At 53.2% G+C, this 18,103-nt stretch overlaps 1 protein-coding gene across 1 annotated transcript in view; it reads right to left on the reverse strand.

The window, feature by feature from the left end:
• Window positions 1-10,669, reverse strand: part of TMPRSS4 (transmembrane serine protease 4) — a 34,553-nt gene extending 23,884 nt beyond the window's left edge. Inside the window, exon 1 of the mRNA XM_080816453.1 lies at window positions 10,493-10,669. Within this exon, the coding sequence (XP_080672579.1) occupies window positions 10,493-10,495 (3 nt within the window). The 5' untranslated portion in view covers window positions 10,496-10,669. The remainder of the gene's footprint in view (window positions 1-10,492) is intronic.
• Between the last annotated feature and the right edge of the window lie 7,434 nt (window positions 10,670-18,103).

Consider the following 18,103-nt stretch of genomic DNA (forward strand, 5'->3'; position numbering starts at 1 on the left):
TGCTGGGCCCCAGAGTCCAGAAGGGCCCAGCTGGAGGAGGAAGTTAGAAGGTAGGTGTTAGAAGGCTGAAAATCACCTAGTGATGGCCTGACTTGCTTAGAGAATTATCTTTCCCTGCTTTTCAGTCGGTTGCTGGTCACAGAAAGACATTAATCTGAGACTCATGTGTAGAGGCAGAACAATTAACTACTGCATTTGGGGATGAGTACAGAGCTTACAATATTTTGCACAAATGCTGTTCCATTTAATCTTCAGAACTATCCAGAGAAATTATCCCCATTTTCCAGAAGAGAAGACCAAGTCTCCTGTAGATTAAGTGGCCTTAGAGCAAGTCAGGAATAGATCCAGCTCTTTGGGGGTGAGGGTTTTGGACTCTGTGGACTATTGTTTTTATTCCCTCCCGGTACCTTCCCCATTGATATGCAGAGATTACCCCCAGCATCTCCCCAGCCCTCCCCAGCTCCCCAGGCAAACCCATCTCTGCCTGGTTCCTAGCTTTGCCAAGTCTTCCATCAGCAAGGGTAAGCACTACCTCCTGGAGTCTTTCTGGGGAAGGGCCCATGGCTGTGCTGGGCCCAGCAGGGCCTTCACTGTTATTAGCATCCCTTCTTCCTTTTATCAGCTCTTCCTCCTCCTCTGTTTATTTACTCTCAGACCCTGGTATTTCAGATTTTGGAGAATCCTGGTTGGGTTTAGAACAGCTTTCATCTTCTAGCTCATGGGGGATGAACCCAGGCCCCAGGCAGCTCTTATTTTAAAATGAGGATGAGCATTAATTTGCTGTAGAGAAGACACAAAGAACCAGCCTGGGGAGTGTAAGTTCTCATATAGCCTTGTCTTTTGACTTGCTTGGTGCCTTTGGGCACATGCGTCAACCTCTCTGAATTTCAGGGTCCGTAGGGTAATTGGAAACTCTCAGAGATGGTAAAGCAGATAAGAGGGTTAATAACCACGCATTGAAACAGGCAGGTGCTCCACCAGACTCATAATGAGGCGAAGAAGAGGTGGCAGCTCACAGAGGCCACTGGAACAGGAAGCCTGGCCAGTTCCTTTGTCTGCTTTCCTTGCCACGCTGCCTGCCCCTGGGTCTTACTTTTCTCTTCCTCTCTGCACTGCTGTCTCTGAGCTTCCTTGTTCTGGAAAGAACTCAGGGCACAGCTCGGATGACTGGGGTGCCGAGGAAAGGAAAAAAGTAGAGGCTTGCAGGAAGGGGGCTTTCTGGCTCTGCTCTGGTGTGTGGCAGTTTTGGGCTCCTGTGGGGGCTTCCCATGGTCCCTCAGGAAAAACCTAGAGGCAGAGATGCTGCTGTTGCTAGGTGATGGGACAAACAAGTCCTTTGTGGCCCTGGCAGGTGGCAGCTAGGTTGCCTAGGCTAGGGACACCGCAGGGGGGAAACCCAGAGGAGTGGGTGGGGAAAGTTCTTTGGTGATCCAGGAGACCTAGAGGCTGTTCCTAGTCTGTGTTCAGAGCAGGGCTGGGCCGCTGACGGGCTCAGGTGCTTAGGGGCGGCTCTGAGGGGGCCTCTCACTGCTCTCTGACCCTGACCCTGACCTCCGCTCCACTCTAACCCAACAGCAGGTGGCTGTGTGCTCTCCACCTGCAGGGGGGGGACAGGGCATTGGATGCCTTTACCAGGCTGGGGCAGGTACTCCCTGTCTTGGGTGCTTCAGCCATGACAGGTAAGGCGAGGAGAGGGGCCGTGAGGGCGCGGTGGTTGTGAGTCAGCAGAGGGACGGGTAGGAGTTTCCCTGAAATGGGCCTGGCCCTGAGTACATGGAAAGATCTCGGAAATGGCACATCATGCTGGCTCTCAGGGGTCCTCTGAATGAGTAGCCTGTCTCCAGACACATTCCCCTGCCTGGGCCATGCACAGGTGGGTGTCCCCGCTCTCACGTGCTGGGGCCTCGGCGGACGTTCGCCCTTGCTCGGCCTGGTGCAAGGCCTCCCAGCAGTGTGTTTTCCTTCAGGACTGACCTCGGCTTTGGTGGATACGTGAGAGACCTCCTGAGCCACAGAGGTGCTGACTTTTTGGCAGTTTGAGCTGAACACCTCAACCCCCATTGTAGTGCACAGTGGCGCTGGGGGCAGGGCCTGGGGCAGCCAGGAGGACAATGGCCTGCCATTGTCTTGCTGTCAGCCTGCTGGTGGGCTGTCCTCCGTTAAGGATCAAGCTTTGTATCCAGACACAGTTCCCCACTCCAGGTAGGGCCGTGGGAGGGGGTGTGGGTGTAACTATTCCTGTTCCACAAAGGGGAAACTGAGGCACAGAGTCGCTGTGCTTTCTCTCTCCAGGTCACACGGCGAGCCCAGGTGAAGGGCAGGAGTGAGGTATTGGTGCATGGCCATGGGTTTGAGTTGAACTTGCCTCTGGGTGATGCTACTGTTACCTGTAACTCGTACAAAGCCCTCAGATGTCCTTCTCTTGGTGCCCAGGGGAAGGGAGACCGTTCTCTGAAGCCTGAGTTCTCCACAATTCTACTTCTCTCAACTTTTTGCTCTGGGGTGGGGGTCGGTGAAGCCCCCTCCCTCCCAGGAGGGTCTGTTGGAAAGGAAGACATGCCCCCCACCCCCTTTGCCCAGCTGATGGTGGCATGTGGGCAGTGGCTGAAGGGGACACGAGAGAGCGATTGGGAGTCAGGCCCCTTGGACCAACGGCGACCTGCAGGGGTTTGCCTGACAGGGACTCTCGGGGGTTTGCCTTTAGGAGGGGCTACTAGATCTTAAAGCTTGGGGAGTGGGGAGCATTCTCTAAATGCTGCAATTTATCTGAACTAAAGAGTTTCCACCCAAGGCATGGCCTGATGTTTATGAAAGAAAACTAGAGTTTGTTCTGCCTTCGAAAAATCACGCTCTCCTCTGCTTGTTCTGAACTGTCCTTTAAACTTTGAGGGAGGTGGTGCGGAGGGAAGAGGGGCCCTGGCGTTCTAAAGTGGAACTCCAGTTTACCTGCTGAGATGGTGATTTGGGCAAATCACTGGGCATCTCTGGGACCCTGAGATGTTTCTGCTTTCGGAAGGGGGTGTGACAAGTCCATGATAAAACTGGAGAGAGAGAAAGTTTCTGGGAGGGGCTCCAGCTGCCAGTGACAACATGCCTTTTCAAGGCCACAGAAGCCCTGTGTGGTTCTCTCCTGGTTTTACAGATTTGTTCATGGTCCCCCTCAGATGGTTTTCGCAGTTCAAGGGGTCTCAGCTGTGCTGCTCAGACGAGGGTGGCCCCGTCCCTGTTCCTTCTGAGCTCTGTGTCAGGAACTCTGGCCTGAATCCTGCTCTGCCCCTTATGAGCCATATGTTTCTGGGTAAGTGACTTAGTTTCATCCTCTGTAAAATGGGTAGAATGTGATCTGCCTCCTGGGGTTGTGAGTATGGATGATCTAGATGACACAGGTGGCGTATCTGACTCAGGGCTTGGCATATGGAGGAGTTGAGGACTCAAACATTCGAACACTTGTGCCCTCAGCTCCAGTTACCCCAGAGGGTTGGGGAGCAGAACAGCACATGGCGTTCAAGGCGAGTGTGTGTGGCAGTGCCGTTCAAGGGCAGGACTGAGTGTTCTCACTTGTTCCGGGTGCTCCCGGGGAAGCAACCTCTTGGGGCCAAGCTTGGCTGTCACAGCGAAGAGCTGCCATCTCCTGGCAAATGTCCTTAGTGACTCCTGGGTCTCTCCTGTGAACTCCGAACTCGGGATCCCTTACAGAGTGCTGCTACCGTGCCCAGTGGCTCCTCTGCACCTAGTGCTGGCCAGTGACATCACTGAAGCTCCCTTGTGCCACTTTCCTGCCCACCCAGTAACTCCGTGAGGCCCCGCGAGGGCTTCCTCTCCGGGCTGCGGTTGGCTAGGGGAGGCTAGGGATGGAGCACAGGCTTCAGGCCAGGTGTTCAACTGCTGGGAGCCTCAGTTTCCTGTGTGTGGTGTGTGTGTGTGTGTGTGTGTGTGTGTGTGTGTGAGAGAGAGAGAGAGAGAGAGAGAGAGAGACATGATTGATTGATTCCAGGTCTTCTTAATGAGACCAGAATATGCATATCCTCTAGTACTGTATACACCTGGTATACAGTAAGGATGCACTAAATGCCAATAATAAAAACAACAACAATAATAAGACTATCTTATCCATTTGGCGAAGCCCTGTTCTGGGGGTTGGTTATACAGCAGTGAGTGAAAAAGGCAAAGGCCTTGTGCCCATGAAGCATATATGTTACTATTTCTTATTAGTAATTAGTAATTATTACCATAGAACCGAGTAAGTGCTTGGCATAGCACAAACTCACAAATCCTTTCTTATCTGTGGGAAGAGCCTGGCAGGGAGCCTCGCACATGCGTACCAGGTATTGCACAGATGGCTGTTGGTGTGATTTCCCAGGGCCAGGGGCTGGGGGCCTGTCCTCAGGAGGGAATTGGGCCCTGGAGCACTCTGGGCTGAGAGGGGCCAGGGCAGTTAGGGGTCCTGAGATGATGTCACTTGACCTCTGTAACCTCTCTATGAACAAGTGGAGGAGGCTGCAGGCCAGAGAAGCAAAGACCTTTGGTAGTACAAATGTGGTCCTTTAAAATGGGTAGGGACCTCTCAAGGATGCAGCCAAAGGGTTGCTCAGGATCAGTGGGGGACATTACAGAAAGACTTGTCTGTCTGTCTGTCTGTCTTTCTCTCTCTCTCTCTTTCTCTCGGGAAGGGAAGATCATCTAAGCAACAGAAGGTGTGTGAGTAGAACTGGAACTGGACAGTGTAGCTGTCCACAATAGACCAGGACAAGGCCAGAGAAGGGGCATCCCTTCTGGCATCCCAGGGGACTTGGAGACCTTTGAGGTTGCTACAAGAGGATGGAAGCAGGACAGGAGTGGTTGGGGGTCCCGGGCTCTTTCCCACATGGGTGTTCTATGTTAGGTTTCAGTGGTCAGTGCGTTATAAGGCTGAAACAGTTTTGGGGAAAACACCAACTACTTTGAGAAGACCTCTAAGGTCCTTTCCTGAGCGTCTGTGACTTGGAAGAGCTTGTTTTTTGTTAGCCTGGAGCGTCTGTTGCCCCCTCCCACAGAGGAGACTAGTCCTAGGCCTGATTTAGTTACCATTTCCTCCCTCTAAATCCATTTTCTATCCTTAATGATCTCATGGCAACTTGGGTTGTTTCCCTAAGCAGCCCTGGGTATGAAACTTCCTTCGTCTTCTTGAGAAAAGTCTAAGTTAATTCTGCCCACTGGTTTCTCTTGTCTGTGTGTTCACTTCCTCCTCGTGACCTTTGGTAGGCTAGTGAGGGATGAAGTCTCCTGGAAGAGAGGACATCATCTTTCCTCCACTTGGCTGTGTCAGCTGTACAGTCTTCATTCAACGCACACTTTATATTATAAAGTGGATCAGCTTCTAGGTAGGGAGATGGTTCTGTAGTTACTAGTGCAAGTTCAGTTTCAAGGTCTAGTTTCCAATTGAGGTCTATGGGGTCACATCTTGGTGGAGGAGGAGGGCATAATGGAGACTGGACACTTGATACTGAAGTCCCAGAGCTTAGAGCTCCTGTCTTGACTCTTGGCAGAATGATCCTTTCAAGTCCTCAACCTCTTGAGCCGTGGGATTTCCTCATCTGTAGAATGAGGAGCATGATGTCTCCAAGAGTTGGTGTAAGATTTAGGGAGATTCTGGTTGTGAATGTGCTTCTCAAGCTGCAAAATGCTGCATTTGCTGTGTTCAGGTAGGGACGAGATGTTGCTGTTGTCATTCTCTTTAGACCACCGGGGAGTTGTACCCACCAAGAGAGATGCTCCCAACAGCCTGGCTGTGCCCGTCTCCCTGGGGATCCAAAATAGGAACGGAGGCCCCAGTGTCAGGGTGGGAAAGAGACAGAGGTGAGGAGGGGTGACCTCAGCTGCATTACCCTCTCTGTGTGGACATCTGTGGGGCAGCAAGTGGCCTGCCCTGCGTGGGGTGGGGGAAGCACTTTGCCTTGCCTCTATTCTGTCTGGGTGTACATGGAACTGAGAGCTCTGATTGTGTGTATTCTTCTCTCAGTCTTCAGGCCTCTTCCCAATGCCTAGCACGCAGTTTATGCTTAAGGAACACATGCTGAACGAGTGAATGTACACTATAAAGGAGGAAATTGAGATCACAGGAAATGCCTGGAGCTATGGTGGGCTTGGCCAGACGGGTGTGCAGGACATGTCGTGATGGGAGACGGCTGATATGCTGGGCACCTGCCACCTGCCTCTCGCCCTCTCCCTCAAGCGTTCCATTCACCTGCTACCCTAGGAGAGTTTCTGGTTGCATGTGGATTATGCCGGGAAACTGGCAGCTGCTTCGGGTGGGAGTGGTAGGGGAGGGGTGTTGTGGTTTTGATCCCTGTTTACCAATTTCTCTGCTGCAATTGTGATTGTCAGAGTTGTAGGCTGGGAGGTGGAGGGAAGCACGTCCTGGGGGGATTGCCACATTGGTTCTGCTCAGCTTCTCTCTCTCTCTCCCTCCCTCTCTCCTCCCTGGGGCTTCCAGGCAGGCTCAGGCCTATCCCTCTCTCACCCCACCTTGGTAACACCTCTTCTAGAATCTGGGATCTTCTCCAGTTGGACTTGGCTAACTTTGTTATCAGTGTCGGATAAATCAGGTGGTTGTGGGAATTCAGTCTTTCATCATTTATTTGTTGTTTGCTCACAAATATTTATCCTGCGCCTGCTGTGTGCCAGGCCCTGTGCTAGGTTTGGGGCCAACAGGTGGACAAGACCCGGTCCTCAAGGAGCTCACTATCTGGCGGCAACAGATTTAGACAGAACTGTAGCAGATAAATGCAGTTTAAGTTGTGGGGTGGGGTTCACTGTCTTGGGGAACTGTTGCGTGGGAATTTGAGGGGTTTTACTGAGTAGATGTTTTTATCTGATCAATAGGGAAGGCTGGGGGAGCTGCTGGGAAATCTGAAATGCAGATTCTCAGGCCTGAGAGCATGTGTCTCCTGCCTTCCCAGGCTGGAACGTTTGTCCAGGGTTCCTGAGTCCTGTTTTTGTCTCTTTCCCCATCTTCCCCCTTACTATATCCCTACCTGTCCCTCCCCTGCCCTTGGAATCAGCTCCTCAGATGCTCTTAGGCTCTGTTAAAGAACCAGGCTAGGGAGTGCAGGGTGGTTGCTGCCTGTGACTGCTCGCCTTCGCAGCCATACACAAGGAAGGCTGGAGGGAGAGAGGCCAGGGGCACGGAGGAGACCTGAGTTTTAGACACTACTCCCTGTCAGGAGCCGGGCCTGGGCTCTCTCCAAAGGCAGCAGGGGAAGGGCCCTGGGAGGTGGAAGGGGGTCTGGGGGATGTACTTCCACATTCACATCTGCTGTTCACTCTGTCCGGAACAGGCCCTTTTCCCCACCCTCCGGGCTGATGTGCAGCCCAGGCTCCCCTGATCCAGGCTCCCCTGACCCCTGACAAGGCCATGTCACTGCCTAAGCTCTCACAGCTCCTGGTGTGTTTCAGCACACCACATGTGTCATTAGTTAACTGTGAGTTTGTGTGACTGTCCCTTCCTGCTCTCCACCCCTCTGGACTCTGAACTCCATGAGGGCAGGACGAGCGTCTGCTTTCCCTTCCCTGCGAGGCTAGAGCCAGCACAGAGGAGGCCCGTGGCCCAGGTTGTGGGATGAATGAATGGATGGAGCTGGATGCTTGCTGCCCTGTCCGGTGGGGAAGGGTGGCCTGTACCAACTTCTGGACATGGTTCCACCTGGAGTGTGAGACTCCAGCAGCCGCTGGAGCACCTTCCCTCGGGCACTGTCTGGGCCCCACTGAGTTCTGTGGCTTGGCGGGGACCCTGAACCCAAGCTGGATGTCGGGGCCTGTGCAACTGCCCGGGGGGATCCGGCCCTCAGCTTTATTTCTCTCTGCCACTGGTGCTCGTCGCTCCAGCCACAGGGCCTCCCAGCCCCCCACACTGGCACTCTTACTGTTCACATGCTGTTCCCTCTGCCTGGGATACCCTTCCTGCCATCTCTGCCCAGGGAGAGTCTGCTCATCCTTCAAGGTCCAGTGCAAAGTCCTCTTTCTTCTGGGATAGCTTCCTGACTGCCCTTGAGAGAATTCCCTGCCTTCTCTGCTCTAGGGGTATCTTGCAGTCCTCCCTGGCATTAGACTTGCCACATTCTCTCACCATCCTTTGCTTAAGGAGCTATCCTCCTTCTGGATTTTGGGAAGCTGCAGGGCAGAAAGTAGGCATTGTACCCCTTTGCACCTCTTCCTTCCTGGCGGCTGGCCAGTTATAGGGGCTGATTCAATGGTTAGGTGGATGGAGCTGCTTTGGGGATCACAGCATTGAGCCCCTTGCCCAGATAGTGAGGAGATCAGGGGAGAAGGCAGGGACCTAGCCCTTCCTTGCCCATCTTGCCTTCTAGGGTCTTTCCAAAGCCCAGTGGGGTGCTGACTCATCCTGTCTGAGGTGGGCCTGTCCATGCTCCCAGACCCCTCTCTGCCACAGGTGGGCCTGCTTGACCTGCCACGTTCCTGAGCCCAGCCAAGCCTAGCAACCCTCTTGGGCTGAACCAGCTGGCAAGGAAAGGGGGAAAGGGTAAGGAGAACCTTCTTCCTTGGGAGCATCTGAGCCAGGACTGACCTCAGGTGTCTAACACTCTGCTCTTGTGGCTTCTGGTATGTTTGGGGCCTTGTGTGCAGTAAGGAGTCAAAACCAGGATAGGGAGGCTTCCCTCTGGGGCTCAGCCACAGCCGAGATCACAAGGGACTCATTCTCCTTGGGGACAGAGCCTGGGCTCAGACCTCTGCCCAGGGCCTTCCTCAGCTCCTGTTTTCTGTGGGCCCACCCAGTCATGCCCAGTTCTCAAGAGAGAACCACTGCTATGAGGTAGCGACCGTGCAGGACTGGAGTCTGTCCAGGACGGGGCCGGCAGGGGTGAGAGGAGGCAGGGAGGGGTAAGGGAAGGGAGGGCCGGGCCTGGGCATGAGTTGTTTCACTGCTCCCCAGGGCTGGGAGCTGTGCTTGTCCCAGCCTCATTAGAGGGAGTGACTGGGTTATTAGGCACAGGTGGCTTAATGGCTAGCTCAGGGGCCAGAAGCTCCCTGGTCCTACCCGGGATCCAGGCCGTGCCCATGCTGCCTTGCCTCGGGGGCCTCAGGCCTGGCCCCCTGCACAGTGTGCCCACCTGCCCTGCCTCCTTCCCTGGCTGGTGAAGCTCTGTGTTGGCCTTGCTACCCACAGGTCCTTTCCTGGAGTGGATTCCTCTCGAGTCCCATGTCCTTGCATTTGTATGGGGCTATTCTCACATTGTTAGCCCAGTCTTCTGCCAACTGTGTGCGTGCACAGGGTTGGCATGGATAATGTTTCCATTTTACAGAGGAAGAAAATGAGTCTCAGGAAGAGCAGAGTCTCTTAAGGGAGCTCATAAGGAAGCTGGCCATTTGACCTTCTGATTCTGTAGTTTGTGCTCTAGTTAACGGCCCCAGAAACTGCCTCCTGCTGCGTCACTGCCTCAGGAGACACCCAGGTCTCCTTGGTGCCACCAACAAGTGGCTCACAGCCGGGAAGGCAGGTAGGCACTGCTTCCTCTTCTCTCCTGAGAGCCCAGCAAGATGGAGCTTCTCTGCACACAGGCTCGGCTTCTAGGTGCTTCCTTGGATGGGGATGGGGGAAGCTGGCACTTTGGTCCTGGCTAAGTTACAGAGTAGCAGGCAAGCCCTTCCCATTCCTGACCCTCAGCTACCCCAGCTCTGGGGCTAGAGTTTTGCCAGACAGTCTTCTCAGGGGAGCATCATGGGAAGTGCTCAGGCAGGGAGTCAGGAGACCACCACGTGTGGGACCTCAGCCCATCACCTCTGTTCCCCTTGGACAGAAAGCTTCCCTTCCTTTTTCTTCCCTCCCCTGTCATTTTTGTGTTGGTCTTTTGGCAGCTGCAGCATCTTCACCAGGAATCCGAGAAGGAAGATTCCCCGAGTTGCACCTCAGACCCGGACCTTATTTCTTCCCCTCCCTGTCCTTAGGTGTCCTCGAAAGATATGATTGATTCTCTTTGTCCCAACTCAGTGAAGAAGCTCTAGGTGTTCAGAGAAGGAGGAGACAGGGCACGGCCCAGAAGGAAACTGAGTGGGTGTCCACAGACACCTTGGATTGCTTTGAGGCAGCTGTCCATTGTTTGCTTTAAGAAGAAAAGGAGTCCGTTTCCCCAGGGAGGTGGCAGAGGGCTGTCATGACAGCCCCTCGCCCTTGGCAAAATAGTGCCAGCCTCCAGACAACAGATCAGGAGACCTTGGATGAAAGAGCAGGCAGGATTTAGGAGGGTAGTCAGAGAGGGGAGGCCTGGTCTCTGGGTCCCAGCTTCCTTGGTGCTGTGGCAGGGGCTTTTGGCCAGGGGAGGAGGAGGAGGGTGGCAGGTGGGTACTGAGATAGGTAAGGGCCGGAATGTGGGGGTGATGCGGTATGACCTCTCTTTTTACCTGGGAAGGTGTTACAAAATTCTCAGGCTGCTGGAAGGGCCCTTTATGGGAGACCTGCCCTCCCCCAGAATTCAGACCAGAAGGCCCCCGCACTCACCATGCTGGCTCTGTGATCTTCCAGATTTCTCTATGGGCCGGAACTGAGGTGGGCGGCCCGTCAGAAGGTGGGCCTCCTTGGATCAGGCCCTGGCTGGCCAGCGGGTCAGAGGCCCTGGGGCAGTGCTGGCTGGAAGAGGCCTTGGTCCCACATGCCCGGTATCCGTCTCCCCTTAGCGCCCTAGCCGCCTCCGCTGCCGTATTCCAGGAGTGATTTGGGGGCCGTTGGGCCAGTTGATTAAAACAACCACACGGGTGAAGTTGCCAAACTGGAATGATAATGCGTCTTGTAACCTGACACCTGTCCTAGGGGCTGGCACACACCTGGAGTCATTCATGGCCCTTTGGCCTCAGAACAGGGGACACGCCTAAGATATTGCAAAAGCAGCCTTCCCGCCTGAATGACTTCCACCCAGCCCAAGACAGCAGGAGGCTCCCTCTTTCTATCTCCTCCCCGTGGGACTTCTCAGTGTGTGGGTGCTTCTGACTGGGGCTGTGGAAGGTGGAGGCGTGTGGGGTGTTCCACAGAACTGGTTTGTTGCCACGTGGGGAGCAACAGGAGATGAGCTACACACACTTCCCTGGCCCCCCGGTGCATAGCTGGCGAGTGCGGGGCTCATACCCAGCGCTCCCACCAGCACCTCTTCCCAGTGTCTCTTTCCCATCCTTCCGGGTGATTACAGATTTGATATCTTGGCCTGAGGTGCCCTCCTGGCCAAGCGATATACAAGGTGACACCTTGAAGCACAGAACCAGAGAGCTGGAAGGCACCTGGGTCACTGTCTTCTTCCAGTCCTCCATGTTGTGGGCGAGGAAACGAAATTCCAGAGAGGCAAAGATCACACGGTACGTTTGTGTCAGATACTGAACCAATCCAGATCTTTAGTTCCTTGGCTTTGAAACCCTCCTGGAGACCACCCCGGGGTAGACGTGTGCCTTGGCCCCTCTGTGTCCGGTGTCTCTTTATTTCCGACGCAGCCTCGCGAGGAAACATTCTGTTCCCATTGGACAGGTGAGGAAATCTGAGCTCACGGACATGAAGTGGCTGGCCCTTAAGTTATCCTGAGGTTCTGGCAGAGCTGGGACTTGAATCTGGTTCTTCCTGTGAACAGGCTGAATGCAGCCCAAGTGTCTGAAGCCCCATGTCTGTGGTCTGGGGAAGTATGGCTCAGGGCAGAACTGTAGTGGTGTCTGAGCAGAAGGGGGACAGATTTAACTGATGGTTGGCCTGGTCTCAGCTACTCAGTGTGGTGTGGCCTTGGACTTGTCTCTGAGCAGTAGAGCCCCCAGGCGGGTCTGGAGGCTCTCTTGTGCCAGCATGGCACCAGCCCTCCCCCTGTCTAGGGCAGTGGGCTTTAGAGCTGGAAGTCGGGCTGAGTGCAGTGCCTCTGATGTCAGGACAAGTGAGTTCGGGGGACAGGCTGCAAAGACCTAGGCAGGTGCTTCCCTTTCAAGGAGGACTCCCCTAGGCAGACAGTGAGAGGCCAATGGGGCTCCCTGCACTAGCCTTTCCCCAGCCTCGGTTCTCTGTGCCCCAGGTTTGAATCTGCTTGCTGGGTACTCAGGTGATGAGTGCCCCACAACAGTGGTGCTGGGCGGGCCATGTTGGAGGGGTGATTCCTCCACCCTTCTGGCTCAGCTCTGGGCCCAGCTCCCAGGTGGGTCTGGGAGACTGGGGAATGGCAGGGGCTGCTGCGGTGCCTGGGAAGAGGCTGTGAAATCTACAGGTGGAGGCACAGAGGGCCCACACCTCCCAGGAGCCAGGCGGGAACTACTGCTGTGCACCCCATTCACCCAGAGGCAGCCTTAGCTCCCCACTCAACCTCCTCCTGTCCCTTGTCTGACCACTCTCTCTCTTCCACCTGTCTCTTTAGAGTCCCATCCTGGTATCTGCCACCTCTGCCTTCCTTTTGCTTTCCTCTGGTCTCTTCCTCTTCCTTCCTCTTCCTTTCCCTCTCATTTACAGCACATGGGTCAATGTCAGAGGCAGTTTTGCCATGAAGCTAATGCAGCTTGAGCTGGGTCATCCATCCCCACTGCCCACCCACCCCCGGCTTCTGCCTCCCTTGCATAGCCTATCCAAGGCCAAGAAAGGTGCCAGCGATTTGTCCACATGGGCATAGGTTATTGGAAATTGTGCAGCAGGTTTTTGGTATGCTTTTTCTGAAAAAGGGCCCCTTGAAAAGCATCAGGCCTCACAAAACTGGGCTCTCCCTCGGTCAGGAGCATGGGCTCTGGGAGCCTCTAGTCCTGTGTCCTCATCCCAGCCACTGACTGGGTGACTGGCCATTTTAGTCCATCCTCTTGAGCTCTGTGTTCCTCCTCTGTAAAGGGCAGATGATGACAATACTGACCTCATGAGGTTGTTACATGGTTTAAATGAGATAGTCTCCGTCTGGCACCTAAAAATAAAAGCTTCATGAATGGAATCGTTATCCTTATTTGTTTTGCAAAAATACATTTGTGGAGCTCCTACAAGGGCCGGCTCTTGTGCTAGGTGCCCCGGGTTCGGAAATGAGAGACACGGGCCGAGCACACACCTCTGGGAGGCGCTACGATGCATCTGTCAGTCATGCTGAGTTACGGTGTCCCAGTGGAGGTGGAAAGAAGACTCTTGGGGGTTCAGAGATCCTTTTTCATCATTTACTACCCTCCGCTTTATTTCCTTCCTTCCTTCTTCCTTCATTCCCCTCCCCCCCAGGACAGGACATTTTTACTTATATAAATGTCATTTTTAGGAGAGTGTATTAATTGTCAGTTGTTTTGATTGCACACTTGGACTTCATATCAACAATCATCTGCTCCTCCGCCCAACAATTAATTTTCTGTGGTGGTAAAGGCACTGTGGTAGGACGCCTGGGTGGTTCAGTTGGTTAAGTGCCTGCCTTTGGCTCAGGTCCTGATCTCAGGGTCCTGGGGTCGAGCCTTGCGTAGGGCTCCCTGCTCCATGGGGAATCTGCTTCTCCCTCTGCCTCAGTCTTCCCAACTGTTCATGCTCTCTCTTGCTCTCAAATAAATAAATAAATAAATAAAATCCAGGGGGAAAAAAAAGTCACTGTGGTTAGAACTGTGGTTGGAAAAAATAAATAGCTTGTGTCTTAGCCCAGTCTACCCACATACTGCATTTCTCCTGTGAAAGAAGGAGCTTCTGAGGCCAGCAAGCCTTCTAGATCCTTCCTGCTCAGGGTGTGTCTGTGGAGCTCCCAGGATCCAGGTATCACCTTGAACTTGTTAGAAATGCAAAAACTCAGTACCACCTTTGCCCTGACCGACCTACTGAATCTGAATCAGAATCTGTATTACAGGATCCCTGGGTGATTCGTATGTACCTCAAAGTTTCAGAAATGCTGTTCTAGATCTCTTCCCACGCTCAGGAGTGGGTAGAGGCTGTTATTTCTGGAATGAGCTGAATTTAGATCGCAGCTTGCCATAGATGAACCTTTGGAGTTCCTTCCAGCCAGCAGAGCCTATGGTTCTTTGCTCTGAGCCCAAGTCATTTGAGCTCAGTTTCAGTGACAGACCCTTCTGCTGGGGCCTCTTCTGGGAAGTTCCAAGGAGAAGGACGCAGGCGGCAGGCACGTGCTGGCACCAGCCTCTACCACCCAAGCCAGCAGCTCTGGAATGCGGCATGTGGGGAATGTGGCGTTCATCTGTGGGGACAGAAGGGGCGCCTTGGCTCGCTGTGAGGTGTGCAAGTGTAGCTCTCTGTTGATTCGCTGACTTTGTGCAGAGGATTTTCACTGCTAACCAACCCTTCTCCCAAGACATGGTGTAGGCCTCAAAGTAAGTCATGGACTTAAGCTTCACATATCTGCACTGGAGGGAAACGGGGGATGTTGAAAATGCCTGATCCTGGTGGATCTCTGTCAGGTGGGAGCTGACTTTCCTTTTGTGGCCCTCACTGTGGTGAATTCCACTCAGGTTGGGAGCAGGGGATGAGGTCAGACAGGCGTATCTAACAGAAGGACGGGTCACGTTTGCTTCAAAGGGCCACAGAAGTGAAAACTTGCTGACACGTGGAATGGGTTTCTGCGTGGCAGGCTTTTGTGTCTGTGCAAAGAAATGCGTTACCTCAGTTAGACCTCAAGGCCTCCTTGGATGTGGGTGCTGCGGTTACCTCCATTTACAGGGGGGAAACTGAGGTGCAGAGAGTGCTGGGCCCTGGGGGCAATTTCCACATTGCCTCTGTAATTTGAAATTGGTCTCAGAAAAATACCTTGTCATTCGGCCTTTTTCCTGTAACTTAGGCAAAGAATGAATTTCAGATTATTGCTGAGTCCAGCCTTTCTTTCCGTCTGTCTCGAGAAGATGCTCTGTACTCCGCCCTGGAGCAGTGGGTGGTTGAAAGAAATGGAGAGAGCAGTGGGGATGGGAGACATTGCCTTTCATCCTAACTGTCCTGTAGATCTGAGACCATGAGCATATAGAACTTGGATGATTTTTTTTCTTAAGAACCTGGCTAGAAATTAAATTGTATAGATGAACATTTAACTACATTTTTATTCTCAAGATCAATATCTTGTACATGGCATAATCACCATGCATGGCTTTAACCTGGACTGTAAGGGCTCCGTCACTTGCCGGCTTTGTCACCTTGGGCACATTCATTCACCTCTCTCTACCTTGCTTTTCTCATCTGTAAAATGGACGACAATAAAAAGATCCACCTTCTAGGGCTGTTGTGAGGATCGAGTGACTTAACATTTGGAGAGTGCTTACTGGTATGTGGCACGTGGTAAGTGCTACAGAAATACTCCAGGAAGGTGAACATGAGAATTATTTCAGTTATAGTTAAATGAATCATTACCTTCAGAACGTGTTTTTGGATTACTGTGTGCCACATATTTTGCACATGTCATTCATTCTTTAATGCTTTGTCAGCGCTGTATGTAATTCCCCTTCCAGCCCCACCTTTTGCCAGTTGTGTGGGGGAGGGCAGGACCCTTACCCTTTTGGGCCTCAGTTACCTGCAGGGTAAAAGAGCTGCACAGTCTGCCCCCATGGCTGGGTGCATGGGGGAGGAACGTGGGGGGAGGCTCCGACCTTCCCCAGAGTGCTGCCAAGGTAAAGGGCCAGTTGCTGCTTGCAGATGGGGACTTGGGACAATTTCGAGGGCCCCGATGTCATCCCTCCACCTGCCGTGGGCAGGGCTGCACTGTCCTGCACCTGAGCTCCTTCTAGGTTCTTAGAGCTGCACTGAGTTTTGTTCACCATGTGCTGGGCTCATTCTGTTGCCTCATTCTGCATCTCACGACCCTTACAGGAGAGGTCCAGCCCCCACATCTCATTTCTGGCACTCCTAAAGAGTCTCCCTAAAGAGACAAAAGCAAGTTCCTGGTGCAAGCAGGGGCCTGAACCAGTGGAGAAGGTGAGCCAGAGGCTTAACAGGACAACCCTCACCCCCGTCCCTGGTTCCCTCTGGTCCAGCTACTTAAGGGGGCCATCTAGAAGTTGTAAATCACAAAATGATCCAACTTTGACTTCTGCAAAGGTACGCTAGCAGATGTTTGTTGATGTGATCAGGACAGCTCCCTGTCCCCCCAGGGTGCTCACAGGTGACTAGAGCGATAGGCCTCACAGGTGCAGAGGGCATTGTCGCAGAATCTGTGGGTCCAGCAAGGAGGCAGCGAGGGTTATCAGTGTCTTCTCTGGCACTGTTGAGGGAGAACATGCATGAATTGGTGAGGAAACATCATCCATGTCTCCATACAGAGCTTTACATAACAGTACTTTTTCTTATGTGACCTTCAAAATGACCTTGTGCAGTTGACCCAAGAGCAGAGGTTCAGAGAGGCTGACTGACTTGTTCAGGGTCCTACGGCTACTGAGTTGTCCACCTGGAAGTGACCAGTCCCCAACCCGTTCACATGGTACTTTCTTCTACCCTCTTTTGACAGTGGGGCCGGACGGCTTTCTGCTGGGTGGTAGATGTCTCTACCAGTTGGAACAGCCTCCTCTAGGAATTCATTCTCACCCGAATCCTCAGGCCATGAGCTTATTTGGAACTAAGGTCTGTGGAGCTGTGATTGGTTAAGATTAGGTCATGTTGGAGTAGGATAGGCCCTTAGTCCAACAGGACTGGTGAGAAGAGCCAGAGAGAGACACTCACAGAGGAGGGACGATGTGAAGACTCGGGAGGGGGGACCACGCAAAGATGGGGGGCAGAGACGGTGAGGGGCAGCTGCAAAGCCAAGGAACCACTGGGGCGACCAGAAAATGGATGAGGCAAGGCAGGATCCTCCCCTGGAGGCTTCAGAGCGAGACTGGCCCTGCCAGCACCCTGTTTTCAGACCTCCAGAACTGTGGGAAAATAGGTCTCTGCTGTCTAAGCCACCTAGTTTGTGGGCCTTTGTCACTGTAGCCCCAGGACACGAACATAGTGGTAGTTCTCCAGGTTTGTCTTTCTCTTCTCTGTGTTCTTCTTCTTTCCTCTGGAGTTGCCCTCTCCTTCCTCCTCCTTGACTGTTAGACACACAGAGTGGTTAAATCCTGGCAGCTCATGGCCTGTGTAGACGGAGTTTTGACCCTTGACCTTGATTATATTTATTGTGCCAAATTCCCTTGTCTACTCCTGTTTAGCTCTGGCTTTTTTTCAGAGTCCCTTCTACCACCTCAGCTACACCAAGTGTGCCCTGTTTTATAGTGTGATGTGATGGTGTCTGGGAGGGAAGGTAGGAGGCGGTGTGGCCATCATGTATTGGGAACAGGCTTTTTTCTCGCAGCCTGGGACGGGTGGTCTCCTGCTGGATGTGTGAGGTCATTGCTGGATCTTGCTCTTGGCCTTCCATTCAGGCCAGAACAACACTGCCCAAGGATGGAAGGCTGGATGGAAGCCTGGTGCCCTGGGCTTGTGTCTCGTGGGGGTGGAGGTGCTGGGTTTTTCTGCTTTTGTGTGAGGATGCCCTCTTGGTTGAGGATCTGATCTTGCTCAGGCTGCCACCTACAGAGAAATATGAGCAGGGAAGTGGCATTTTCTCCACCAGAGCTGTGAGTCAGATGGTTGGAGATGTTTGAGTCATCATGTTTGCCTGGTCAATGTTTCTTTCACTGTCCCTGGACAGTCTTTTTGTGCTGGGACTTCCTGCTACCAGTCTTTGTGCCAGGGTGGCCTGGGAGGGAAGGAGGTCAGAGGAGATGGGTGGTGAACTAGAAAGACCGATGGTTCAGTTCGAGTCCCAGCTTAGTGACTTTTTAGTGAAAACAGCCGGAAGTACGTATGGACCCTGCGCCGGGCTTCCTGGGAGGCATCACACTTTTCTTTCTGTCTGCAGCCCCAGGGAAGTGTCTGCTGCACAGACGGTGCTTCAGCATTGGGTGGGTAAATGTAGCTTAAAACACGGCTCCTGCCACAGAGCAAGACAATTCCGGCAGCAGTGCAGGGGAGAGGACCGAGGCAGGGAAGAGGCAGTAGTTCAGGGGAAGGATGGAGAAAGCTTTAATCGATGTGTGGTCCACAGGGCTCGGGAGGATGAAGAAAAGGAAGAGAAATATTGTCTCTGACTTCCCACTCTCTTTGTCTGGTGCTCCCTGCTGTGTGCGCCATAACTGCTGCTGTCCTAATAACCTTGTGGACTCAGTCTCTCTCTGTTCCCACGATTGCTGTGGGACCAGA

The sequence above is a fragment of the Martes martes genome (genome assembly GCF_963455335.1).
Source record: "Martes martes genome assembly, chromosome: 10".
NCBI lineage: Eukaryota > Metazoa > Chordata > Mammalia > Carnivora > Mustelidae > Martes > Martes martes.